This window comes from Poecilia formosa, unplaced genomic scaffold, assembly GCF_000485575.1.
Source record: "Poecilia formosa unplaced genomic scaffold, Poecilia_formosa-5.1.2 Scaffold59, whole genome shotgun sequence".
In the NCBI taxonomy this organism is placed as follows: domain Eukaryota; kingdom Metazoa; phylum Chordata; class Actinopteri; order Cyprinodontiformes; family Poeciliidae; genus Poecilia; species Poecilia formosa.
Window position 1 is genome coordinate 105,246 of NW_006799998.1, and position 27,721 is coordinate 132,966.

Sequence of the window (27,721 nt, forward strand, 5' to 3'; positions counted from 1 at the left end):
ATGCACTGTTGAAACATAATTAAATAAAATAGTTCTGAATAATGTTTTTAAACCTTTATATGCTTATTTGTCCAAAACTATTTCTGCAAAAGGAAGGACCAGTACTGTTTTAAATGTCACTATCTTTTATTTGTCTTTTTTTATTGTTAATTCAACACAGTAACTCTATAAGGCTTGTAAGATCATTTAGCTTAGTTTTAACATTCTGTATTTATGCCTTCACTTCACGTCATTAACAGTTCCCAGCTTATAAAGTAGATGTATAATACTAAGAAATGTTAAAGTAATACAAGATACGTTTACATTAAATGTCTTTAATTTTCCTTTCTTTTTTTAACATTCACAATGCAATGTTTTTGTTTTTCTTTTTTTTCTTACAGTTATTTAAAAATTAATGAGCAATCTGTTTATCCTCTCATCTTCTGCTCTCGCGCCATCTGACACAGTCCACATAAAGGCAGGCAGGCCATGACCGCCCAGTCGTCACACACAGAGCCCTAAAATTAAAAAAACATCAGACAAATTGTGAAAAATTAATATTAAGTTTAACATATACTTAAAATCTTAGACCCACAAAAGATCCCTAGACTCAAAACCGCCAAAATGGGTTCTTTTTTTATTTTATTTAGCATGTTATTTTTGTTCTCCTTTGTTTTGTTTAATGATCAACTTTTCCACTCACCTCAATGTTGTATTTGCTGCGTATGCTTGTTCTTAAAGCAATCATGGCACCTGGGAGGAAAGGTAGACAGCAGCTATCCCCATTATCTTGAGCCACTTTACAACCAAGGATGCATGGGATAAATGCCCCACATAGACCTTCAGATGAAAGGCAGAAGAACGAATAAAAATTTAGATTTATTGGAGAAGAAAACGTAACCAGCTTCCTTTTGCAATGCCATAAAAACACATACAGATGCCGCAGTCTTCACAGCAGTCGCACACATTTGTATTCCATTCTGAAGAACGTCCAGTTGTCACTGTGTACTGGGTAGTTTGTGAGGTAACAACATTAGACTGGAATGCCATGGCTAAGAGCAAAAGAAAAGAAGAGTTTGAATATTTTCAGACTTATCAACCAGCAAGTTTAACTTTATATCATCTGTGATAGAAAATATTATAGACATTACCTTCTTTGTGTCTCAAAGTATTTTCTCTGATGTCGAAGATGGTCACAGTCAGAAAATAATCACTGGAGAGAAAAAGCAGAGCAACTGCCTTTATAACTGGCGTGACAACAGACACAACTCAAAGCACAATTTCTGCTGATATAACATAGCAAACAGTCTGACCATCTAAGTGCAAACATTATGCATAGAAAAGAGTCATTTAGCTTTTAGGGCGTATTACATGTTTTGGAAGGGTTCGCTGGACTTTATCAGCAAAAAGTAATTATGGAACAAAGAAGGCTATTTATATTTTAGCCACTTTAGTGAGGTGTGGTGTGTTGACATGCTGAGGGGTCCAGCTGAGTGTAATGAAAACAAAGAGTAGAACATGAACTGTAAAGCTCAAGGACAGAAGAGTGTTGTCATAAAACAAAGATCTTTCAACACGGAAGCATAAACGCTGTACCTCCTTTGGCACACAGGTCCTAGAATATCTGAAAAACCGTACAATGGGATTGTACTGAACAGAAGACCCCCAAAAATTATAATAATAATAAATTTTGTTTTCACAACTGAACTTTATATGTTTGAAAATGCTGCACAAATGTTCAGTGCCTTACAAATGTGTGTATTCCCCTCAAACATTTTGTCCATCCTATGACATTAAATTTCAACTTATCCCATGTGATTTAATGTAACAGACTAGCAAAAGTAGCATGTAATTGAAATTTAAATAGTAATTTAAATAGTAGGACACCATTTGTTAATAGTGTCCTACTCTGGGTAATTAAATTCCTGTATAAATAGTTGTTCATGTAGATCACGCCTAACAGGTAAAACAAAACCCAAGTTTTGAATGTCTCATAGACGCTGTTTACTTCAGAATCTTAACATTGAATATATTTAATGCAATTGCAGACCTGCAAAGATGGAAATGACAGGTAACATGTGAAAGGAGATAATTAGAAAATTGTACTTTCTTGCATGAAAACACTTTGTGCAATGAAAAATACTTCACCCTGAAGACTGCGGCCCCACTGCTGAGCATAGTTTTGGCAGCATGATTAAATGTGCATAACATAATTTGAATGTGATGTCAGGGAAAAAAAAACATTCTGTCCTTCCACTATATATGTAAACATGTCGTGGATTTTTCAAAAAACTTGAGAATTTTTGCTATGAAGGAAGTTGTGTGCAGGAGAGTGGGTGTGTGTCTCCCCTACCTTCCATCTTCGCAGGGTGTGACTAACAGGTGTGGCCACTAGGTGGAGCTCATCAAGACTAACCAGGAGGAACTGAAAGAGGAGCAAATTTAACTGAAGTAAGTGCCAGATTGTTTTCTCACATTATGTAGTAATAAGGCTCTGTAATTATATCACTTGCTAGTTCCAAGTATGAGTGCTTACCATTGTCTTTTCTCTTTCCTACAGTCGGCTTCTTTCTTGAACCTTCGTCGTCTCTTCTATCTGTTGGGAGATTCCTCCTCTGGACCTGCTCCACAAGTCCTATTGCTTCTCCTGCAGCTGCCCTCCTAGATCCCACACCATTCACCTGCTGACCCATCCACCACTCACTCCACCACTACTTCCCACTGGAAACAGAACAGAGACAGAATAAGTAACCAAACCGCACACACGCTCACTGTTGATTGCAATGTCTTTGGCTATATGTTTTCCTCTCCTGGATTATTTCAAAATCCTCAATACCATCCCAAATATCAGACATTAATTGCTTATCTTCCTTTTTAGTTTGGACCTGGACCAAGGGTGCTGAATATTGATTTTACTCTAATGTTGTATTTTTAACTATAAGCACCTGTTTTAGCAGCAGGTTTTTACTAGCATCTTTAGTGCTACAAGCACCTGTTGCTTAATACAACCTCTTAAAACACCCTTTTTCCACCACACCTTACTCAAACAGCACAGATCATGTATCATATAAAACAAACATATCATGTTAAAAACTAATGCAATGGAGACAAATCATGTTGATTGCAACATAAGTATAGAAAAATTAAACTTTCCTCAATATCACTAAAAATTTGAAAACCACCTGTGTTCAACTTAATGTGCCATATACAGAAACATACATCCTAACTTACTACAGTTTATTATTGTTTCTTACTGTAAAAAACATGTATTAGGAAATCTGAGCATTTCCTCCAAATAGTTAAAAAGTGTATACAACTCCCATTAAACATGTATGGACAAAAACGTCTCATCGAAGTTGTAGATATTGTTTTAACTACAAAATCTCTTAAACATGCGAGTTCTTTAATGAAATACTTCAGAATGTTTCAGTTACAACAATTCTCAATTACAGAGTCTGACCACCAGAGGGCAGTGACAAGCTAATTTCTGACCAGATTGTGTCTTGCTTTATTCCCGTCAGAAAGGCATATCAGTATATCTGTACAGATCGAGAAGAAATAAAAGAATGTTGCATTTATACTGAAAATTGTTGCGACATATACATATCTGGCCCCCATCAAAGACAAAATGGCATCTAAAAATATATGAGTTGAGTATGAACACCGATCTTTTGAGAAAGCACAACATGCTGGTTGTTGCGCAACATTTGCTTTACGAGAAGACCCTCAGATAAGATGCTTTACTTGAAACAAGACTAACCACAAGAGTCCTCAGTTCCTCAGAAAGTTTTAAAAAAAAAATCACACCAACACTCCAAATTAATAGGCTGGATTTTTTTTTAGTGCTGTCTGCCCAGTTGGTGACTGTGGTTCACTGTGTGATTCATATGTGCTCTTAAAGTGGCACAGAGGTTTGTCACCTTGTGTTTGTCTGAACTCAGCCTTCTTTCCAACCTAAAATATGTTTTTGTTTCATTTAAAAATCTAACTTTTCTAAAGAGGACAAATGCACTGAAACAGCATCAAAAATCAGCAAAACTGCTAAAATTAAAGGTTTTAAAGTCTCAGAAACCTTGAATATTAGCAGGTTTGCAGATTTTTGAACGTTTGTCACCAATTTGACATTTATTTTGGAAAACTGAACAAAAAACAAAAATGTATTGCAGGAACAAATATTAAAAAATGCTGCAACAACCAGTCTGCATACCCTAAACAGGATATTAACAGTATTTTATTAGTTCATTTTGGGACACATTTTTCTCTTTAAGCAGCATTAACTGAAATGGTTTTGATGAAAAAAAAACATTCCTTATACGGTTTTACTTACTGCTAATCTAAAAAAAATCTTTAATTAGCTAAATATAAGATTTTTTTCTTATTTAAAAGTTGTACTTTTGGAGTTAGTGGAAAAAGGTGGAGGACAATGCATGAGAGATATTTTTCTCTCCATTTAGTTTAATGATATTGTTTCTTGATCCTGCCACAGTCACTGCATTATAGACTCACTCATCCAGAGGACAAAATTCTTGAACTTTGTGAAATCTCACTGAAAAAGGGTCAGTGTTCGTGTGAACTGACACTTTTGTCAGTTCACAGGAACTCTGGACTTGATATGTCCTCTGGACTTGATATGTCCTCTGGACTTGATATGTCCAAAACACCAAGTCCAATGTGGTAATTTATGCATTTAAATGACCACAAAAGACATAATTTAAATGCATGTCAGTGACTTATACCTAAGATGATATGTGCAGAAGTACTGCTGCTTAGGTGGCATCCCTGTCTGGAACATGGCTATGTGTTCATACAGATCTAAAGCAAGGCACCTATGATGCTATCAGTCAGGAATGAATGTTCAGTGTTAGACTCTTTCACTTAGAATCACTCAAGACACATGGAAATGCCACATCTGAATAGGGTATACAATTAATTGTTTGTGGAACTGAATCAATGTGATGTAGCAAAGCATTGGTTTCACGTTGGATATTCTTATGCAACCAGGTTATTGCAACTTTTTCATTTTTTGCATATTTCCTGTTAGCAGATGTTTGCTTTTCAGCTGAATTGTATCAGACAGATGGCATGGTGAACGCAAACAAAACAAACAAAAAAAAAAACAGAACAAAAAAATGATCTTATAGGAACACATGCATATTGACTTTTTAACCACATAGATGTGCAAATGACTTCATATCCTGCTCTGTTTATTTCTCGCTAATGTTGTGATATGTTGGTTTAGTTTGCCCTGCGTCTGCGCCTCGTTTTGCCACATCCTTTCTTCTTCTTCACAAAATCTCAAAAGTAGGTAAGTCTTTTTTTAAATATATATATATATTATCCTACATTTCTTCAGATCTCTTGAGTAAATATTGAAAATGAGTTCAATTTTGACAGTCTAAGCTTTTTTAAAACTATAGAAGATTTAGAAAAAATCTTCTATAAATGTGTACAAGATTACTGCTCCAGACAGAGACAAACCAAAGCTGAACAAAATAAGACTGATGTTTCTGTCCAGCAAGCGCTTTCATTTCTCCAGGGAATAATATATTTTTTTTATATTTTAGTAAAAGCTATTTCTGCTTTTCTGTCAATTCCAAATTTTCACTTTTGGTATAGTAAAATGCAGTTTGAATGTTGTAGAAATATTTTTAAAAATCTGCATACATCCTCAAAAGTTCCATATTCACATCGAATTAAGCAGAAGTTTTTGTAGCTGTCTGCAGACGTCTTAAAAATATGTCACAATTTCCTTGACATACTCATCCATTCCTACTATAGTTTTATGCACATCTGTCCAAAGTGTACAAAGATTCAGTTCCTGAATTTTTGACTTCTTCTTTTTGATCCCTCGTCGTTTCAGACTCAGTGGCTGAGCCGATGCTTTTTTGAGCTGAGTGTGCTCTTGGATGATTTCAGTCGTTCTGCTGCCTCTTTGTTTTCTGCAAGCATGGATCCAACAGCAACAACAACTGATTATTATGATGGTGTAAGTAGACACTTTAATAATCATTCTGTAATCATTCTAGTTTTCTTATAATTAAGGAAATTGTGTTATTCCAACAGAAATGAAAATGTGTTAATAATATAGATAAGAAATTCTGTCTAACTGAGGTCTTCTTTTCTCCTATGGATAACCAGAGTGACGACGATTATGACAATAATCCAGGAACTGAGGAGGTGATTGCAACTCCATGCAATCAAGAGAGCATCTATGGTTTTGCTAGGAACTACTCCCCCATTGTGTACTGCCTGGTGTTTGTCCTGGCTGTTGTTGGCAATGTCTTGGTGTTGTGTGTGATCAGACGCTACAGAAACTCCCAGAGCGGAGGAGCCTGCGCCTTCTCCCTGACAGACACCTTCCTCCTTCACCTGGCCATTTCTGACCTCCTGCTGGCCTTCACTCTGCCCCTGTTTGCAGTGCAGTGGGCCAATCAGTGGGTGTTTGGCACAGCAGTTTGCAAGATTTCTGGTGCTCTCTTCTCCTTGAACCGCTACAGCGGCATCCTCTTCCTGGCTTGCATCAGCTTCGACCGTTACCTGGCCATCGTTCACGCCGTCAGGTCAGGGTGGAAACGCAACACCTGCCACGCTCAGCTTGCATGTGCAACCATCTGGGTGGTGTGCCTCGGCCTGAGCGGAGTTGACATTGCATTCAAACAAGTGGTGCCAGTGGGCCATAACGACGACGAGAGGATGCAGGTGTGCCAAATATGGTTCACAGCGAATTCCGACCAGTGGCAGGTGAGCCTGCAGCTTGTCAGCTTGAGTCTGGGTTTTGGTCTTCCCCTGCTCGTCATGCTCTACTGCTACGTCCAGATCTTCAGGTCTCTGTGCAACGCCACCCGTCGTCAAAGGCGCAAGTCTCTCCGTCTCATCATCTCGTTGGTATCTGTGTTCGTCATCTGCTGGGCTCCGTACAACTGCTTCCAGCTGGCAGACAGCCTGCAGAAGCTGCGTGTGGTGGCTGGGGGCTGCGATTTTAACCAAGTGCTGGACATTGGGATCCTGATCACTGAAAGCGTGGGGCTTTCACACTGTGCCCTGAACCCTCTGCTGTACGGCTTTGTTGGGGTGAAGTTCAGGAGGGAGCTGCTGAAAATGTGCAAGGAGATGCTTGGGCAGAAAGGCTGGGTGGGAATTGAAAGGTTGAAGAATAGAAGATCTAGAAAAAGCACCGGGTCTCTAACATCTGCAGAAAGTGAACAAACCTCCTACTCCGTCATGATCTGATATCGGTTAGAGATGAAGAGATAAATGTGGCTGAGTGGTGGAGAGTGGGTTTTGACATATAGAAACTTCAGAAAATGTTCTCAGTGACAACTTTTTATGTTTATCTAACATTGGTGCTTAAAAGTCAGCGTAGTTCTCTTCATGTTGTTTTTTTATGTCTTACTGTCAACATTGTGGTACTGCATAGATTGTACAAGCTGATGTTGTATAGCGTTTCTGGGAACGTGCAGATTTTTCTGTCCATGGGTTACATCTTGAGAAATATGGGGATTTCTTCATACTTCTTAAAAAAGCTTGTTCAGCAGTTTAAAGCCTGACCTCACTCAGCATTCAGACTGTCACAATTTATTGCTTGTCCAATTCTCAGGAGGTTCACCTGTATATATTAAACTGCTGGATGTGTTAAAGGTTTATCTTACTATTTTTCATTAGATGTTTTTTTTTTTTTTTTTTTTTGTCTCAGACAGATATGTAGAACATAAAACTTTGCTGTAAAAGAGGAAATGAACCTGGATTTTGTACATATTAAAGTTTCCCTATGTTTTTTATGGATGATTTCTTTGAAATAAATGTTTTGCAATTAAGATTAAGTGTCTTTCTCTGAATGTTGTTTGACTTTCTGCAGCGATAAAGTGCAAATCCTGGGTCAATGCAAGTGATGCTATGAGAAGACAAATATGCAATGAGACAGGATGAAAGTTGACCTTTACAAATCTATTAGTCAGAACCTATTCTTGTTTTTGTAGCAGGTTAACCCAATAATATCCACAACATATCAGCAAAAATACTATTTATTGTCAGCAATTAAAGCTGAAGCCAAAAAACAGTGCTAGGTCAGCAAAAAAACAAAAAAAAAAACATATTGTTGGCATAAATACCAATATTTTTGCAGACATAAAAGCATTGTCAGCAAAATATTATTGTTGCTATACCTATTTTTTTTTGCAAAATGAGCCTTCAGTGTTTATATTAGGGATTTAACAAATTGAATGATTTGAAATTGGACATTTAGTCATGGTGAATGTTTTTAAAAAGAAAATATAAAAAGTAACAAAGCAGCTGTGGTGAAGTTTAGGTTTTCATTGTTGTTTTATAAAGTACACAATTCAAAGCCATGCTCCAGTATACATGTAATATAGTATCAATAAGTTCCTCAAACATGTTAAAATGTTTCTAACATCAGAAAAAGCTCAGATTCAGTGTATTATCTCATTACGATACAAGGCCGGATTTAGGATCAGTAACTTTTTTTTAAAAAAAAATCTCTTTATCTTTACTTTAATTTCTTTTTATTTCTCTTTCTCACTGTTTCTTTTTCTTAAAATCTCTCTCTTTATCATTGTTTATTCAATGTCACATGCTGTTTTCATTTTAATTATGTAAAGCACTTTGAAATGCCTTGCTGCTGAAATGTGCTATACAAATAAAATTTGATTGATTGATTGATTGATTGATAGGATCATCTGCTCTTTAAACCCTCCATTATGGCTCCTAAAAGCTTTGGCCAAAAATGCTAAAGATATGAGCAACATTGTACAATATAAAGGTAAGAATTTCAGCCTTAAAAGTTTCTCCGAGGTGGTTTTATTTAATATATGCAAGACATTTTGCCAAAGAATGCTTACCCAGGTTGTGCACACATTATGATGGACAGATTATTAGGTACAAATGAAACTTGTTTCGTTTTACAAAATGATTTTTTTTTTTGCCCACTTCATGTTACTTTGAAATATGGCAACATTTTTACAAAATGGTTGGCTTTACAAAGAAACTGGTGCTGAAAAATGTTACAGTAACTATGCCACTCGCCATTAATGTGACACTTCTTCAAAATACAACTTAAGTTTTCAACTTAAAGTTTGTCTGAAAGTTTGCTGTGATCCAGCGTGCTTGAATTCATAATTACTTTAGAAGTCTGGCAATGATATCTTCACATACAAAAATGGTATATATTAACCATCAATATGAAAATCAGAAAAAAGAATAAAATAATTTGCTAATAATTCTTCAGCAATTTCTTTTAAAGATTTTTTTGTTTTCTTTTTGCAAAACATAAATTCAATCTAAAGAAAAGAAATTCACAGAGTCAAAAAAAAAAAAAAAAAAACTTGGGCCCTTTGTCTACTGCCTCTGCAGCCCTTTGCTAAAGTCCAACTTAGCAATGTCTGTGTTATTGATGAGACACTTTCACAGCAACGGTTTCACCACTTGTAGTACATGCGGCCTTAGGTGTGCATGACTCAGGCTTCCTGAAGTAATGCTCAGTGAAACTTTGTGTCATCTTTGTACAAATTTAATGCCACATATGAACTGTCTCTACATTAAGGTTTGTTCAAAATGGGAAGTACGTGAAAGAGGACTTCTGAACTATGCAGCCAGGAGGCGTGGCTGAATATTGTAGTGTAAAACTAGAGAAAGGCAACAAACCCAAATGTTTAAAAAATACAACAAACCAAAATAGTGGAACTATTATTCTGAACCTACTTTTAGAGCTAAGTTTCTCTTCAGTCATTAAGCATGGTGCACTGTCTCCAGATATTCAGTATAGTATTGTCAAAAAGTAAAGATCGCACCGTGTACTTCACAGTCTATCAAGGGGATATAACCTAATTTTTAAGAAAAAAAAAACAAAAAAAAAACAGGATAGACAAATTTGCTACCGATGTTTGGAAGTTTTTGATATCTAGAAAAAAATCCCACACATGCACTTGGAAAACGGATAACCTAATATCAAAGCTATAAGACCCTTGAAATATTTAAATACAGATTTCTATCTGTCATTACGTAATGACAGACGATAGATTATTCCTCACTTAATCCCACTGTTCCCACTAAAATATTACATTTAAATAAATTTCACCTGGAACAATGAAAACCCTGTTACTTTTTTCCTCTAAATAACTGACAAGTCTGTTTTTAGTCCGATACAACAGCTCCCTCTGGTGGATATGTCCTGTTAGTGCAGCATCGCTTTGTGTTTTTCACACAGTGGATGTCAAGTCACTTCAACACTGACGTTTGCGGAAGTGAGAAAAAGGTTGTCTTCAAAATGGTACTGTAGCTCCTTAAAATATTTCGTTATGGCATGTTATTTTTCCCAGTTAACTGAAAAAACCGCAACGTGCAAATTCAAACAATTGTTTGTGTTATGTTTTTATAAGTTTTATATTTGTACTTAGGTAAATATATTTCATTACAGAATTTATTTTGAAAAATAAAACAACCAAAAGGCTTCAGGTCATTTCAATTGACAGAAAAGGGAAAACAAAAAGCGATTTGTAAAATCCAAAGCATCAAAGTGAGAAAAAGAAAGTCTGTCTTTGTTCGTTTCAATTTATTCTGTGACTTTACTTCACAGTCAGATCAGGTGCGCGTTCTCCTATGTTAGTCTTAATGTCTTTCTGTGTCTTTTTTGTTTCTGAAGATCCACCCCCAAACTGTCGCTACGAAGGGTTTCGTTTGCTGATAAAAAGTCATCATCACTGACGTATAATTAAGAATACCAACAAGGTCTGTCTGTGAGCAGCGGGTTGTGTTTCCGCGGAACTTGACAGCCGCTTGTCAGCTGCTGCACAACGTCTGGCATCTTACCAAAATCCGGGAGCGTCTCTTTGACTGTCCGAGTCGAGTTGGCTGCAAACTGCTGCGTTTATCTCTGCACAGTGACGCCTCAATAAACGCCGCAGCTGAAACCCTACGGGGGATTATCGGTAAGTGATCACTTTTATGGTTCGCACAACTTCTTTTGTCTGCTGCTGAAAACTGTCGTTTGCATTCACCTTTTAGTTTCGACAAGGTATCGGTATGTTGTCAAATGCAAATGACCGAAGCTTACTGTAAGCGTGCTTAAGGTTGAAAGCGTAGCTGGAATTGACATTTTCAACACTAACACACTGAGGTTGTGAAGTGTGAGTTTCCACTTCATGATTTCCCAAAACACGTCACTTTAAAAAGCACAGAGGAGGATTTAAAAAAAAAAAAAAAAACAACTCTACTTTTCGTTTCTGAGTTGATGACATCACAAGAGGCAAAGAATGGCGCTGATCAGCTGTATTTGTGTACACTATGACGGGCTATGTATTTTTCTTATAAATCCCGAAGTTCCTTTTCAATCTGTCTTTGTTCTCGTGATAAGTTATTGTCGTAAATAATGCTGACGAACGCTTACACATTAAAAGTTTTACTGCGGATTTCCAGTGAACACATTTTTTGAAGGAATTTCATTCAATATGTATGAGTAAGCAGCTGTAAAACCATTAAAAGAAATATAAATGTGTGTACTTAAAACTCTTATGCCTAATGTGATGTCATCCTAGGCATGTGCTCAACACAACTTGTTTTTTGGAGGACAGACTTTATCTCAAATAAATAATGTTTTACAACAAACTTGACATGGAGTTGACAGACTCCATGTCTGGCTAAATTTATATTGAATTATAAAACTGTGTTCATGCGTGAGTGACTAACAGGAATTGGGTTTTTTTTTAATTGCGACATTGCACCACTGAGTCTGAGTCTTAGACATAGGCTGGATTATTAGCTGGATTTCCCAGAGGAATATTTTTTTTAATAGTTCTGCTCTGCTGCAAAGAGGGAGAGAGAGACTGGAGAATATAAATGTTTGCTTTTGAGGTGCTGAGAAGCTGCATCACTTCTTAATTCTCTCCTGTTTCTGTGTCTCATAAGCTTACAATGGTCATTTTGGATGGACTGTTTAACCACACTCAGCCCTTCGACTATGACGAAAACTACGAATATGAAGATGAGGATGCAAGGAAGGCAGTGTGGATCCCGATTCTGTTCTCCGTATTGGTGATCGTTGGGTTGCTGGGGAATGGACTTCTCCTGGCAGTCCTGGCTAAGAAGAGGCGACCCTGGAGAATATCGGACAGCTTTCTTCTCCAGCTAGGTGTGGTGGACATCCTGCTGCTGGTGACCCTGCCCTTCTATGCTGCCCATGCCACTCAAAGCTGTGGAGTTTGCTCACAGACTGCCCTCATGGTCTTTGGAGCTTTCTTTAAGGTAGGTTTTGTGTTAAAATCTGATAGTGAAAGTGAAAGAGATTTCTGGTCTGTGGAAATAATTTGGCTGCAACAGCTGTCTATATCCTGTTTATAAAATAAATCTCTTATGAGACACTGCTCTGGGAACACGAACTTTCCTTATCTGAGCTTTCCAGGTTTTGTCTGGGAGATGCAAGTGAAGGAAGTTAATTATATTCAATGGGTTTCTTGATGTAGCGCCAACTCTGCATGGAACCAAGTCCAAGTTAGAAATATAACCCCTAACTATGACAATATTAGTACATAACTATAACACGCTAACAATTTGGCATTGTTGCAGAAGTGATGGTAAGATGCCCTAAATACCTTTTTAACAGGATTTAAAGAATATGTCCTAGCCAAAGATGCTACAAAGATCCTTGAAGCATGTCAGACATGTCCAAACCAGTCTAGTCAAACTGTGACTGACTGTATAAAATAGTCCATTTCCTGAGGCCGTGGGAATATTTTTAGTGACTTCCATAAGAGGCTTTCTTCTGACTTTGTTTTTCTTTTTCTAGATCAACCTATATGTTGGGGCCTTTCTTTTGGTTTGCATCTGCCTGGATCACTACCTGTCCTCCATACATGCCGGCCAGTGGAGAAGCCACAGAGCCACGTTGGCCACCCTGGCCTCTCTCCTGGGGTGGCTCGTTTCTATCACCCTTACCGTCCTGGATGGGATTTTTCTTGTCAACACTGAGTCAATGCCAGGAAAAGCCCTCACTGCTCACCCTCGCCCCAAAACTAACGTTGACTGGCAGCTAATCTCAAGTGCGCTCCACCTTGGAGTCGGCTTCTTGCTCCCTGCGCTTGTCCAAATCGTGTTCTGTTCCCACATCATTATACGACGCAGATCCAATCGCCAGATCAGGTTAAGGCCTGTTCTGCTCATCCTATCTCTGGTGGGAGCTTTCCTACTCTGCTGGATCCCCTACAACATCACTCTCTTCATAGACATCATCTGCTACACAACGAAAGACTTTCTCAGAAACGTGTTTGTAGATCATATTAATTCTTTAAAAACGGCTGTGAAAGTCACCTCGGCTGTAAGCTGCATCAGTGCCTGCCTCAGGCCTCCTCTATATTTTTTGTTTTGTGGAAACTTCCGGAAAGCAGTATTTGGTGTCATTAAATGTGCTAGGGTTGAAGGCAAGAGCTCGCTGTGGGAGCTGGGCGTGGAGGCGCCACATGACCAGTGTCACTCACAGGAAGAGATGACGAGTGTAGAACAAGTAAAGCAAGTAATGATCAACAAAAATCCCCCAGAGTGACTCAGACATCACCTGAAGGACGTCCTGTTCAGAAAGGGGAAGTTTTAAAGCCAAAAGACTGGAATGTGGAAAGTGGATGTATATAAAGCAGGGGTGGCCAAGTCCAGTCCTCGAGAGCCACCATCCTGCAAGTTTTAGAAGTATCCTTACTCCAACAGACCGGGATCAGCTCTACAGAAGCCTGATAACGAGCCAGTCATTTGATTCAGGTGTGTTGAAGCAGGGATGCATCTGAAACTTGCAGGATGGTGGCTCTCGAGGACTGGACTTGGCCACCCCTGATATAAAGAATAAAAGGGAAAAGACCCAAATTGTGTAATGTGAAAGTTTTCAAGCCTCATCATGATCACAGAAATATTTCACATTCTTGCTGCACAGTCTAAGCTTATCATTTTTACTTAAAAAGTATTGAGATCTTTATACATATATACATTATATTGCTATTGTTGTGTTTCATATTAATGGAATATGTGTTATTTTACATGTACCAAGTACGCAGAAGTGTCATATTACACGTTTTAACTAATAACACTTGCAATCAGAAATATCCAGCCTCTTTATCTCAAATCACTGTATTGATGTGGATGAAGAAAACTGACAATAAATGTCAAAATGTGTTTTGATATACAAATGATTTTGACTTGACTTCAAAGTTTAAATGGAAATTGTGTTTGATTATGCTTCTCTGTGCTGCTACTGCCTTGTTTAGGTTTTAAACATTGTCATCCTAGTTTTAATCTTTTGTCAAAGGCCACTCAAGTATGGGATTTTTTTTTTTCTAAATCATCTGTGATTGAATCAGAGACGTACTTCTGGTCAATATCTTGCTGGAGAGTCCAGTGATCAGAAGGCTGGATTTTTCAACAGAGAGCAACGTGTTCCTCTTTTGAATGACCTGCATGGTGTTTGTTAATATCCGTGAGGCCAGGCACATGATCAAGATTGCAATTCCTGTTTCTGATCAACATAACCACTCACCGCCATGCTTGACCATTCGTTATCAGTCTTCAATGCCAGACATACACCTGATCCAGGTGTCCAAACAGGTCCAGTTTGGCTTCATTAGTGGATTGAATCATCTCCCAAAACTTCGTAGTCTTATTCAGATTCCTTCATGTGCTCTTCACATATGGTCAGTCAAAGTGCGTGTCTTGAAATTGTGCAATGGTGTCTTTGTATATTCAGTCCAAGTCTTTATTTACCCACAGGTGTCTTTCAGTCACATTGGGGTTTGTCTTAGATGTCCTCAGTTAGCTGCTAATGGTTATTGATGACGTTTTGGCCTCCCTGCCACAGCTAAGCAGGTTTGCAGCTGTCCCATCCTTACACTGCTCCCAATGGCATTGAATTTGCATCACAGATAAGGTAAATGAGGGATGAATAAAGAGCTTCCAAAAGTTTTATCTCCACTTAAGACTCTAAAAATGTTCAAATTTAAAAACAGGAGGCATGGGTTGAATACTTGGCATGGCTATCCTAGCTAACAGAAAAGTACTTAATCAAGCTTTTTTTGTGATTATATTTTTGTATCATTCAACTCATAAAATAGCAACTGAAACATAATGTTGCTCTTTGCAGAGAAGTTACGTTTAAGAAGCTTTAAAATCTTTGGATTTTGAATACTTCTGATGGCAATACATGTCAAAACTAGAGCCAGATGCTATAAGCTCTTTTTCTTATCAGTGTTATTTCCTCATCAAGTGTACTATGTTACATTTTATCCCTGTGGAGATGAAAAGCTTCAGCAATTGTATTCAGAAGCTATGCAGTTACACCCAATAAACTGTTTCACTTTACGTTTTACGCTCTGGTTTCTCTTTTCTTATCTTAAGCAACACAACCTTTCCAGCATTGTGCAGTGCTCTGTGTTAAAGAACTCAGTGATAGGGAGGAATTTATTTTTGGCATCAACTTTTGTTTTTTGTTTGTTTGGATTAGTTCCATTTGTCTAAGAAGAGATTGCACTAATGTCATCCATCGGCTGACAGAAACCCCGGCCGAGAGGTCAGCCTTTCCAGCTGTGTGGTTGTGTTTCATAGTGGATCTTTGTGCATGGTGAAAAGCACTGTGGAGTGCTTTGTGTTTGAGGCCTTGGTCTGTTAGGTGGGTGGGAAACCAGAGACTTCAGAGGAGAGAAAAGTCTTTCTCCAGAGGATCAAAGTAAACCTCCTGAAAAACAAAATTCTATATAATCCCCTAAGCCAGTTTGCAAGTTATAGCCTGCAAACCAAATGTCTATTATCAACCCCTCACACTGACTACAAATGTAAACTGAGTTGAATGTTAATTACTTCTGGAAACTTACTGTACATTCATGAGGGAAGCAGTTAGATTTCAGTTCTGCTTCCTGTTTGTGGTGGTCATTTAAGTTTGCTTACAGTTCATGTCCTATGATATGAGCTCATTACTGAAAATGCTACTTGGCTACAAGATCAGACACTTCATATGTGAGTCTTTAGGACAGAGTTGCTATTTCCTGCTGGAGCTAAGACTGTCAAGAATATGTAAAGGAAGACGAAGAGCATATAACCACATAAAAAATGACATATTTACCTAAACTTTCTAATACATCAGTATATTTAGGTCTGTTTACATTTTTACCCCTAGAAGAAAAACATTTAATGTCTGACTACAGGATGAAAACAACTCTGCTGATTACTGACTGCTGGTTTAATGGTGTTTCTTGACAGCCTCTTAGACCTGATAAGCCCTAGTCTGTTATTTTCAGAGGGCTCTTCCTCACCCTCAAGAAAATCCTCATTAAATTCCACAAAGTTAAACATACTACACATGAAAACTTGCCAAACTGTCCTCATCAGTAATTACAAAACTGTTAACGTACCTTGAACTTTTTCAGATTTTGTCTTGCTGCATCCACAGGCTTTGTTATTGTGGTTTAATGGTGTAGACAGACACAAATCAACACAAAACTAACATCTGAAAAAGCATGCATTACTGTCCACTCATGTTGTTCAAAGTTTAATTTTGCTCTTATTTTGGCATCTTTTTCAATATGTCGACTGTGTCCATTAATAGTTTGTGGGAAAGTGCAAGTGAAACGTCCGATGACTTTCTTTTTTCATGTCTCCTTATGTTCTTCTATAAAGGCTAGATTTACTGAGCGCATGACTAAAGGTTGTCATGGTGACAGATTCTGCTTTGGACCTTCATTGGTTAATCTCTTCTTGCTCCGTCTGTCAGTTTAAGTAGACAACCATGCTGTTGCTTGATTTGTGAAATACTCTTCGGGTTACACAGTTCTCAGTGAGATGTTCAATGACCTAACCTTACTTCAAGCCTTTTCTTAAATGTATCCCTGACCTTTCAGGTATCGTTGTGATGTTGACTATTTCATCATTGTTCCCTTGCAAATGTTTGACGCCTTCACAGACTAGAAATATATGGATTAATAGTGAGGATAAATTACATTCAGGTGGGTTTTACTTGTTCTTTGCTTTTAATTCAGTGGTATCAGATTAAAAGGGGTTGAATAAAAATCCATGCCATACTTTGCAGATTTACATTTGAAAATAAAATCTTGAAAATCATGTTTCCATTCTGCTGTGAGACAACACTGCCATTTTAGTTAATCAGCCTCACAAAGAAAGTACAACAGACCAAAACCTGCTATCAAAAGCCTCATCAGGAAACCTACAGGTTTGCTGAATTAAGACGAGAGTAAAATAAGAGCTACATCTATTTCAGGATTCTCTGGTTTAAATATGGAGTGACTGGAAAGTACAGTCAGGTCAGGGGTGGGTTCTGATTTTAATGCCTGTATAAGGTATCTGTTGCTCTGTGCACATTCGTCACTGTTCCGCTTTCATTGTCGCCAAGCGCTGAAGGTTTTCATGCATAAACAAAATGACATAAAGAAACCAAACACTTTGCTGCACCGCAGACACACTGACTAAGCTGCTTTTGCATCTCTAGCTTTTGTCAGAGTCAGATGCGCATTCGGCCTTCGTCAAAAGGTCAGATGATTGACTTGAACAATCAGTTTGCAATTAAGGGAAACCTGGTTGGTTTACTTGGCATTGCAGAACCAGGGTGACTGAATACAGACGTCTCAAGGGAGGAAGAGCTCACAATGCTAAGCTGTTGGCTCCTTCAGGAGCAACAAGCTTACAGTGAGCCAACTCAAATCTCCCCAATCTGCTGGAAGGAAACGTTTGTGTTTAATGTAAATGAAGTGGAAACAGTGGAGACACACTGTTGAAGGTTTTTGTTTTAGCATCAGTTAAATGTTACACATTATACTGGAACACACTTTTTTCATCTGTTACATATAGCTGCCTGTTTCTGCTGTACCGATGTGGTTTAGGTTGTGAGTTTGCTTTTACACCTTTGTCAGGCTTCCTGTTTGAATGATGTAAATGATTTCCTCAGAATGTCATCAAGGGTTTTTATTTCTTTGAAACTAACTCCTTTAAACATCAGAAATTTCTCAATTATTTGCTGACCTTTAGACACTGCATGAGGTTATCTTGAAGTTATGTTAGCTGCAACAGCTACTGCGTTGCTGAGCAGAGTATATTTTTAGTTGCTATGCATGAACCCAGCATCATGGAAACATATCAACGTGCAAAATGTCACAAGGTTGGAAACTGCCAAACCAAATGCTGAACTGAAAAGGTGGAGGCAGGTAGAAGAAATTTAAAATAGCTTTAATCATAGGAAGGAACATGGCAATTGAATATAACCCAAAATGTAACAAAAGGAAGCACAAAAAAACCCGATAAGGCCGGATGTGGTAATCCGAGAGAGCTATGACTAAACCTTGGCTTTATATTAAACTGAAGGAGCAAAGGAGTAAAGGTAATTTAGGCGTACAGAAGAACAAATTAGAACCAGAAGGAGCAAAGTGAAAGTAGAAAGTAAAAGTAACACCAACATGGCAAGAATACTGTCTGAGACTGCAGACATTAAGGAGGACCAATGAATATAGTGAAAACACATGTCAGATATCAAAACTATCACAGACCCTTAAGTTGGAAAAAATACTGATCAATCAATCAATCAATCAATCCTTTTTTTGAATCAAAAGGATTCTAAAACAGTCAACTCTTGCTAAATGCATGTAAAATGTTTCTGTTCCTAATGCATATTCGTCCTTGCATTTGTGGTTTTTGATACAAAAGCATGACAGAAAAGCTGAATGCCTACATGAGGCTGTGCCGTCTTGTTGTCAGTAGCAGAGTCTGGAATTTGCGGGGAGTTGGCCTGCGGTCGGGAGAAACAGACACACGACTAAAACTTACATAGCAGCCACAGTCTCACCACACTGAGTACTGAACTATTCTGAAATATTCTGGAAAAAAAAATTCACTATTTTTTAACTGTACAAAGTTAAATCCAGTTTAATTTGTTTTATCTCACAAGGTTTACTACATCAAAGGCCAATTTGAGCCTTTTCAAGAAGATTCATCTTTAATTTTGGAATAAAACTAGCGAAGGTAAACTGTTGTGCATTTTCATTTTTATTTTATGTCACATGTAGCCACAGTACAGCCCGTTCTATCTTCATTTTGTACAGGAAATTTCTTACACCTGTTTTTGTAAAAGCAATGAGCATGACTGAAATTTGCCCCTTCTTATTTTAAACTTTTCAATACATATAAAAAAACATCTTCCTCTTGAATTTGCCGAAAAAAATTGTGATCCGAGTTAAAAGACAAAATCAGGAAATAGTTTGGGAATGGACTTTGGATTCAATTATGTAAAATATTGTTTCATAGGAAGTGGTTTTGAATTCAAAACTAAAGCTCCTTATCTTTGGGTCAGCTTCCTTTAAATGCTTTGATTTGCATTCTTCATGTTTTAATCAGGAGTAAACAATGGCTATTGTTAATCTGGAGTAACCAAGCTCCAGATGATGGCCTTTAGTTGTGCAGGATTTCCTCTAATTTATGCAAAAACATTGATTACTTTCTCAGCTTCCCTTGAATTGACATCGCTGACTTTTAATGTTTCATTCAAATAATATGAATGATCCAGACATCCTCTAAAACAGTGTCTCCCAACCCTGGTCCTCAATGCAGACTGCATATTTTAGATCTTTTCCTGCTTATGTAAACCTGATTTCAGTAGCTGATTATCAGTCTGCATCTGAATCAGGTGTGTTAAAGCAGAGAAACATCTAAAACATGCAGGGCAGTGTGCCTTGAGGACCAGGATTGGGAAACGCTGCTCTAAAAGACTGAAAAGGTGAATGAGGGGATTCCTTAAAATGTGCAAATTTCTCCCAGTTCCTTTGGGATCAACACTCAACATTGCTACAGACGAATGCTGAACTTTGACTGGTTAAAATATACCATGCACTTTTATGAGACTATCATGAGCACACTTATTAGACCCTCACTAGTTATTAGACCTCTGCTTGTCTTTTCTCATGTCTGAAGTAGAAATCAAGTGTTAATTCTTCTGGGACAATCTGAACCAATCAGTATATCTGGCATTGCTCAACTTATTAAATAACTTTCTTGACTGGTGTGGATCCAGAAATACTTTATGCTTCTTCCAGTGGATGTGAATGGGCTGAACTGCCACCCTGTCAGTAAATGGAAAGAGGAACATGTGAATGCATTGTGAACATTACTGAATCATTGCTGTCTGTGTTGAACCGATGCGCACTGATAAACTGAGAACATGTCAGAGAACTGCACTATCAGTTGTCTTTTTACGGAACTTCAGCAGTTAATGTTGAATATTCATATCTTAAAAAAAAATGCACTGATGGGACTGAGGCTGCAGTGAAAGTAACTCAAAGTCTGAGTCATCATCACAGCTTCATCCAGAGAGGTTTTTCTTCTTCATTCTTCTCCTCTACGGTCAACTGTGTCTACCACAGGTGTCATATTAGAGAAACAAAGCGCTTTGCTTTGGTGCCACATTCCAGCCCATTATTGTGAAGGAAACGATAAATGGGACAAAATAACAAAAACAGTTGAACATACATTGCTATTCACCCTCTGAAATTCAGTACTTTATGGAGCCTCCATTTTGCAGCAACTGCGAGTTGCTTTGCATAAGTTTCTAAGAGCTTTTCAAATGATGCTACTGGGATTTTTGCACATTTCTCAAGACAAAGCAATACTTAAATCATAAAATGACTAGTAGTTGGTTAATCGATTCCCAGTACTTTATGTACTGTTATAAACATAAAATGCACTAGATAAGGAAAGTAAAATAAAAACTAGATTGGTTATTCAAGCAAACTCAAATAACAGTATACGAGCTTGTGTTTCCACTATGGTTTATGAGGCCAATCTAAAAACGTGAAATATTAACTTATCAAACTGTAAACAGATGTCATAGTTCACAAACCTGGACACCAGAAGTTAGATTTAGTCTAAAGCGAGATTAAACAGAAGGATGAGCGACGAGAACTCTTGTGGCCGTACCAGACCAGAAATAAAAACACGTCTCTGGTGGGTTGGACATCAAATCCTGACCACAAGGGAACGGTGCTGCTGCGTCACGCCAGGCCTTATGAGCAAGAATGCAATGACTGTAACTGTAATAATAATAAAAACTACATCATTTTCAGTTTCGTCTGTCTTATTTTGTTTATCTTGAAGCAGCAAAGAGTGAGAGAGAATAACCGTACTGTTCAAGTTGAGGCAAGTACATTTTAACAGATCAAATCTGTGGTTTCTATTCTTTACACAGCTCTGCTAGCAAGTCACCAAAACATTTCTTGTCAAAGCTCAATGTTTCACTAGACAGATCCGAAGAACAATTCAGATCTTAAAAGTAAGGAGTTAAAAGTAAGGAGAGCAACAAACATTTTTTAAATCGCAGAAATTGAATATTGTGAAACTTCCCCCAAAGACAACAAAACAGAAGAATTGAAACTTTGGCTATATATTTTTAGGTTAAATGTAATTTCTATATATAATAATGTTGTCCTTATATAAACTGTACTTGGAGGAAGTTTGGAAAAATCACATACAGTAAAATATTCCTGTTTGAACTTGTCTGACGAAAGTTGTTTATTGATTTTGTAACTGAAATGTTAAGTTCCTGGAGTAAAGTTGGTGACAGCAATACTCCAAAGATACGGAAAGCTTTGAGAGTTTCTCATTATTTGTACAATTTATCCAAGGAAAGTGGGACTGGAAATGATACAGAAAGATTCTTGGCACAAGTCCTGTACCAGGTCACAATAAATTAGCAATGCCTCAAATAATGGTCAAAATATTGAACAAATGGGCTGGCGTACATATCCTGTCTGTCTGTATGTCATTTATTTTTTGGAATTACAGTAAAGACACTTGTGCATGTCAAATAATGGCTGAAGTGGTCTTCAAAATCTAACATTATGGGAGTTTTGTACATGATTATTGAGATGGTAGTTGTTGAACATGCAGAGTGATGGTGTAACAAGATTACCTGTTCAGACAGTTCCTGGTGTTTTCTGCCACAGAAGTGTGTAAAGTGTCTAAATGGCTTTTCACACGTAAAAGCCCTGCAGAATCCTCCTAACTTCACATCACAGCTGAATGTCTTATGTATATTGAATGAAGCAGGCCCACATAACTTCAAAATATTATTTTTACGGAGAAAAATACCATTGTAGAAATCTAAACTACTGGGGGGAAAAAAGGCATGCCCCGTTTTTCTGTGTCCAGTTTCGATGAAACTCTGGGACAGGAACAGACACTGCTTCGAGTTTCATACTCTGTCAGACTGCAAGCAACCCCAAAGTCATCTGCCAGGTCTGAACACCTTGACCTTCATCTGATGAATTAATAGAAACTTCCATCATTCGCATCTGTGAGAAAGTTTGTTCCTGGTGTATAAGAACTCAGTGCCGCCCCTTTTATTGCTGTAGTCAGCAATAAAAGTGGGAGTAAATAAACTTTTTATTTACAAATGAATGTTAAGTGACATTTACAGCAGATTATGAAGGTGAATGCATGTTTTTTTTTTGTTTTGTTTTTTTTAACTATATGTTCTTACTGCCCCAAAATTTATTTGGTCGTTCAGGTTTCAGTCGTAGACGAAGCAACTTTCACCTGCAGAATAAAACAAACAAAAAAAAACCTGTCTGTGCCGCTTGCTAGCTGCCACATGGTGGTGCTGTTTGTTCTTTAATGTCCTGTACACTTTCACTGATCCCGTGTTTCTGGGGTGTTTAATTTTTTTGCCCATTTCCTGTTAGTTTCCCTTCTGTAGGCCTTTCAGAATCAAGTAATGACCCTTCACCGTTTATGTTTTTACTGATGGTTTCCTACATTGTCCCTGTTTGAAGCTGTCTCTTGTTAAAGTTTTAATGCTACTTGGTGGGGATTTTTTCCCTCTAAAAACCATTTCCTGTCACTCTATTCTGTAAAGGTTCGGATGAATATCGTTGCCTGTGTGACGGATGGGAACAGATGGGGAAGTAAAAGAATTCACAGCATATAGATTCATAAACTTTTTATTTACAAATGAATGTTAAGTGACATTTACAGCAGATTGTGAAGGTGAATGCATGTGTTTTTTTAAAGTGTTTTACGTGTTTTTATGTCGTGTTTCTTACTGAAACACGACATAATGTCACACCACTAAACTACACTGCGGAGGATTTTGTTACACTGTATACGTGTGTATTCTATCACACACTTCTTGCAATAAACTTCAAATAATAGCAAATTATTTTCTTAAACAAACTGATCTAAAACTAGGAGCAGGGGGAGAAAGACAGTGGAGACATCTGTTCATCTTAAGGCCAAACATCTCCCACACACTAAGTATGTTCTTAATTAATACACTTTAAAAAAAATCATTGTGAGATCTGGGAATAAACTGGAGGAAACCCACTGAGGCACCAGGGGAACAAGCAAACTGCAACAGAGGAAATTCATAGAAACATTAAACTTTTGTAGGCTTTTATTTATTTTTTTGTTCTTACCATAACTGGCAGATGTCAGCTTTTAACATTTATTTTTACATGTAAGAATGTGTCTGTTAAAATACTTTTTATTGATCTAGGTTTTAATTTATTTAAGCAAACATTTCGTCAACGCATATTTTACTTATTGAGCTTAATTCTGAATATAAAAATGAACAGCAAGCACTATTTGTCTTTTATTCTCTGAAACAAAATTTTGCTAATCATCATTGAATTTGTGATTTAAATAAGGAGTGCCAACCCCAATTTGTTTTATGATTAACATTTTCAGAACACAAACACTTCATTTATAACCTCTGGTCAGCTCTGATTAAAAAAATAAAACATTTAAAATTTACTTGCAGAATTAATGATGGATACAAATCAGAATTTTGTGACTTTCCTTTTTTTTCTTCTCTAACATTTTTCTTGCAAAGCTAAATGATTTTGTAATTGAAGATAACTATAAAAAAAAATGCCACATTTATGATCGATGGAAAACTGCAATGATTAGAGACATGTGGACTGAAGGCTGTGGACTGACCGCTCAATATGGCTTTGAATGGATAATTGAACTCCCAGTCGGGCTCAAATCAGAAAAAACCTCACGGACACAAACAATGCTCTCAATAAACTGATACGTTTTCATTTACCTTATGCTAATGTCACAAAACCATCTGTTGTATAATTGTGGTGCTGAAACAAAGTACAAAAACACTTATTTAGTTAAAATGTAAAAAGAATAAAAATTAAAAAAAAAAAACAAATCACAGCATATTCAATGTTTTCTTTAGTTCACCAGTGTTGATTGGTTGCCAGAAAATGGAAAAGAAGAAGCTATGAGAGGCAGATAAAATAAAATGTTACTTCATCAATATTGTGTTCCCACTTAGCTGCTGTACTCTAGTAGCTTCTAAGAAAACTGAGCTGTCAGTTCGATGTCTTGGTACACATGCTGCTGTTGCCGATACTTAACATCCACAAGCAATAACAGAATGGGATTTAGGCAACAGTGGAAGTGATGCAGAGCAGAAGTTACAAGCCAAGCTATGTTCAGAGATCTATTACAATGATGTACACTATTGTTGTACACCCAAACAGTAATATTGAACGGTGCCCAGCAGAGAAAGAGAACTGCAGCAACAACTACTACAACTTTGAAAGCTCTCTGATTTTGAAGGCCTTTGGTGCCACACCACAGCTGCCACACGATGCAGAAGAAGCAAAAGACCAGGACGACTAAGAGAAACGCAAATCCAAATGTGTAGTACAGCCCGAGTGAAATGTTATGGATACCGACATCCATATCATAAATACATCTACTTTTTTCTTGTCCCGTTACTGTATAGATGATCCATTCAGGGACAGAGAGGAGAACGGAGATGATCCACACCACCACACAGCAGGCATGAACCACCCAGGGCTTCTTCTTCATGAACTCTTTGGTTGAAGGAATGATTGAGAGGAGGTAGCTCACACTGATGCAGACCAGGAGAAAACTCCCAGAATATAAATTTATCTGAAAATAAAAAGAAATCAGTCACAGAAAGTGTTTTTCATTTTTTACACCGTGTTTCTTACTGTACAGCACTTACCTTGAAAACACCTCCAGTGACCTTGCAGAAGAACAACCCAAACACCCATCCAGCATCACTGGCAGACTGCACAGCCCAGAAGGGGAGTGTCACCAACAGCAGGACGTCTGCCACGGCTCGGTGAAGGATGAAAGTGTCTGTTGTGCTCCAGACCTTTCTGCTCTTTATCAGTACACCCAGCAGCAATCCATTCCCCAGGATCCCCACAACAAACACCACTGAGGACACAACTGTGATGAACACATTTACAAAGTTTATAAACTCTGTATATGTCATGTCACAAATTTCACCTCCATAGTCTTGATCATAAGAATAGGTGAAATTATTCAAGTCATCCATTTTGTCAAGCCACCATAGATCTTCATCTGGTAACGTCACAGGATCTTCTATAATGCACACCTGCAAAGAAGAGGGAAAGTGTTTGCCTTGTTTATTGAGTTCCTAGGTCAGAATCCAACATGTTGTCAGAGAATAAGTGCTGTTTCTTTAAGTAAAGAAACCATAGGAGGCCATGCTGAGTAGCAGCAGTCAAAACAGTGAAGGAAGTGGTGTTGTGCACAGTTGCAATAGTGCATTACTGAAAACCATCTTTTTTCCTGTACAGCACAGCATTTTTAAAGAAAACTGCCATTTTTCTTTTGACATCCATCTGTATAGCCAGTTACTCCAGTGAAGAAACCACAATCTTAAAACTGTATCTTGAATATAGTCCAATCAGTATCGATCTAATCCTGTCCCAGTTCATACAATGCACTGCAGACTTTGCATATTACTTTGCACACAGTTGAGAGACTACAGATGGCTTAACAGGTCTAAAACTACAGGCTGTTTGCTATTAAAAGTGAGGTGTCAGAGTTCACTTCACGGAGTCACATGAAAGCCTTGCCTGGGAAAAATTAAAGATTTAAACTGCTCAGTCTGGTGAGAATATAGTAAATTTTATAAAATATATTCAGCAGCTTATTCCTGTCATGGAACTGTAATTTATCCCCTTTTGGTGACATTGGCCTTTTAGAGTCAAGAATATGGAGCAAGATGATCAATTTTCATGTGCTTCAAGTCTTTGATTTGAAAGTGAAATATTTCTGAAAGTGAGGACATTTAATCTGGATTTTAGTCATTTGGTATTTAAATTAGGTTTCAGTTCTCTTTTGTTCAGCCTTTTACAGCTTTTTATGTTGGGGGATTTCGCTGTTTCATTTACAGATTTATAAGAATAAAACCGTCGACACTACACATTTTCAGAGGCCGTGTTTAAGTTTTTTTCTTTCACTTTTTTGTAACAATTTCAGATTACTGACATGGAAGCATCATACGCCGCAAGTCCTAAACACAAAAATCACACAAAAAAATACTCTTTCAAAACAAAATTTTGCTCCCTCAGCTGCAAATTTTAATTGAATATGACATAATCAAACCACAAATGCCAATTTAGATTTTGTTACTGTGCTTTAGCATGACCTACCTAAGATCTAGAAAGAAAATAGTTTAGAAAAGTGACCAAATTCGACTTCAGTGCCCCTTAAATAACAGATGAGACAAAGCCAGGAAGGGCTACAAATGACGGATGGAAACTGTCCACCGTCCATCATAAGACAAGACACAATCACACAAAATACAGTCAATTTAAAAATATAAATTCGTTTATCATAAATGATTTAAACTGTGGGAAGAAACTAGGATATGTAGAAAAATAATACAGTTCTGTGCGGTTTGCTTGTTGCAAATTGCACGGAAAATTAACAATGAGAAGATAGAAATAGAAGATTTTTCACTTGTAAGGTGACGCTGAAAGAAAATATTAAATTTATTCAGTTTATTAATATGTTGATACAGATTATTTTTCACAGATTAGAATTACAGTTATTGAAAGTTCATATGTGAGTTTAGTGAAAGCTTTTTCTGCAAATTCACTTACCAAACTGTGATCTTTAGATGTTGCTGCTCTCAGAACAAGGGAACAGAGACGACATCCTGTTTGCAGCGTAAGGCATTTAGTGATTCCACAAGGGAACTGAAAATAAGTCAGGCTCAAACATGAAATCACCAAACAAGACTTTTTTTTTTGTTTTACTTTTTTCTCTATGCATGCTAAAGAATAAATTTCAGATTTTATTGATATTAAGAAGACAAAATCACATGAATGGAAAAACGCTTAAACTTGAACATAAAGGTATAAGAAGTCAAGACGTCCACCATCTTCAGACAGTGTAGTCTCCACATTAACATGACCCTAAGTAGCCTGATCTTTCTGCTGTTTTCCATGTACAATAATTTTATATCTGCTTCCTCCTGGTGTTTTTTTTTCCCTTGATAGAAATCCCCTTATAAGTTGAACAACAAGCATTTATTATTAGTGGCACTAAGCATCATGTGATAACGTTATACTTCCATTAGCTCAAGCTGATCTGCAGAGTCAGACAGAAAATCAATGGATTAAATAATTATTGAAACAGAACATGTCTTTACATGTTAACAGTTCACTGGGCAACATGAATAATTCAACTAAGATGTTTTTATGTTTAAAGTGCTCTCAAACCATTGATATTGTTAATACAGAAGTTTTGGAGGTGTTTAAACAAATTTACTTTTACAGTCTGACAGACATGTTAGGCACTCAGTCTTCCCATACAATATTTCATTGACTTGTGTAAAGCCGGGGTTCATAAAGCACACGGAGCTTCACATAGAAGGGGTTCTTTATTCTCAAAAAAAACGTGAGTG

General features: G+C 37.3%; 4 protein-coding genes across 6 annotated transcripts; 2 read left to right on the forward strand and 2 right to left on the reverse strand.

Annotated features, from left to right (window-relative positions):
* Window positions 1-13: 13 nt before the first annotated feature.
* Window positions 14-1,562, reverse strand: cnfn (cornifelin). Of its 2 annotated transcripts, XM_007553724.2 has the most exons (4): window positions 1,131-1,562; window positions 915-1,031; window positions 683-819; window positions 14-497 (listed from the first exon to the last, which is right to left on the reverse strand). In XM_007553724.2, the coding sequence occupies exons 2-4, from the start codon at window positions 1,027-1,029 to the stop codon at window positions 408-410; spliced, it is 342 nt and encodes a 113-aa protein (XP_007553786.1). In that variant the 5' UTR covers window positions 1,030-1,031; window positions 1,131-1,562; the 3' UTR covers window positions 14-407. The 2 variants fall into 2 exon arrangements, with proteins under 2 accessions (XP_007553786.1, XP_016527820.1); XM_016672334.1 differs by lacking the exon at window positions 1,131-1,562 and having other exon boundaries at window positions 915-1,094.
* A 3,828-nt stretch (window positions 1,563-5,390) lies between these two features.
* On the forward strand, window positions 5,391-7,795 carry cxcr3.2 (chemokine (C-X-C motif) receptor 3, tandem duplicate 2). The gene is made up of 2 exons (XM_016672324.1): window positions 5,391-5,965; window positions 6,118-7,795. Exons 1-2 carry the CDS (start codon window positions 5,927-5,929, stop codon window positions 7,207-7,209), a joined length of 1,131 nt encoding a protein of 376 aa, XP_016527810.1. The 5' UTR covers window positions 5,391-5,926; the 3' UTR covers window positions 7,210-7,795.
* A 2,667-nt stretch (window positions 7,796-10,462) lies between these two features.
* On the forward strand, window positions 10,463-13,613 carry LOC103139221 (C-X-C chemokine receptor type 3-like). Its single transcript, XM_007553729.2, has 3 exons — window positions 10,463-10,919; window positions 11,896-12,231; window positions 12,773-13,613. The coding sequence occupies exons 2-3, from the start codon at window positions 11,902-11,904 to the stop codon at window positions 13,523-13,525; spliced, it is 1,083 nt and encodes a 360-aa protein (XP_007553791.1). The 5' UTR covers window positions 10,463-10,919; window positions 11,896-11,901; the 3' UTR covers window positions 13,526-13,613.
* A 9,320-nt stretch (window positions 13,614-22,933) lies between these two features.
* On the reverse strand, window positions 22,934-27,689 carry LOC103139223 (C-X-C chemokine receptor type 3-like). 2 transcript variants are annotated; one of them, XM_007553731.2, is made up of 4 exons: window positions 26,916-27,689; window positions 25,288-25,396; window positions 24,998-25,215; window positions 22,934-24,921 (listed from the first exon to the last, which is right to left on the reverse strand). In XM_007553731.2, the coding sequence occupies exons 2-4, from the start codon at window positions 25,334-25,336 to the stop codon at window positions 24,316-24,318; spliced, it is 873 nt and encodes a 290-aa protein (XP_007553793.1). In that variant the 5' UTR covers window positions 25,337-25,396; window positions 26,916-27,689; the 3' UTR covers window positions 22,934-24,315. The 2 variants fall into 2 exon arrangements, with proteins under 2 accessions (XP_007553793.1, XP_007553792.1); XM_007553730.2 differs by having other exon boundaries at window positions 24,998-25,396.
* Window positions 27,690-27,721: the final 32 nt, after the last annotated feature.

Bases quoted from the DNA above. Each gene is read 5' to 3' on its own strand.
- LOC103139221 (XM_007553729.2), top strand. From the start codon at position 11,902: ATGGTCATTTTGGATGGACTGTTTAACCACACTCAGCCCTTCGACTAT. The intron at 12,232-12,772 runs GTAGGTTTTGTG...TTCTTTTTCTAG, and splicing joins TCTTTGGAGCTTTCTTTAAG to ATCAACCTATATGTTGGGGC.
- LOC103139223 (XM_007553730.2), bottom strand. From the start codon at position 25,336: ATGGATGACTTGAATAATTTCACCTATTCTTATGATCAAGACTATGGA. The intron at 24,922-24,997 runs GTAAGTGCTGTA...TTTTATTTTCAG, and splicing joins TCACTGGAGGTGTTTTCAAG to ATAAATTTATATTCTGGGAG.
- cxcr3.2 (XM_016672324.1), top strand. From the start codon at position 5,927: ATGGATCCAACAGCAACAACAACTGATTATTATGATGGT. The intron at 5,966-6,117 runs GTAAGTAGACAC...ATGGATAACCAG, and splicing joins CAACTGATTATTATGATGGT to AGTGACGACGATTATGACAA.
- cnfn (XM_007553724.2), bottom strand. From the start codon at position 1,029: ATGGCATTCCAGTCTAATGTTGTTACCTCACAAACTACCCAGTACACA. The intron at 820-914 runs GTATGTGTTTTT...TTTCATCTGAAG, and splicing joins CTGTGAAGACTGCGGCATCT to GTCTATGTGGGGCATTTATC. The intron at 498-682 runs GTGAGTGGAAAA...TTTTAATTTTAG, and splicing joins GCAGCAAATACAACATTGAG to GGCTCTGTGTGTGACGACTG.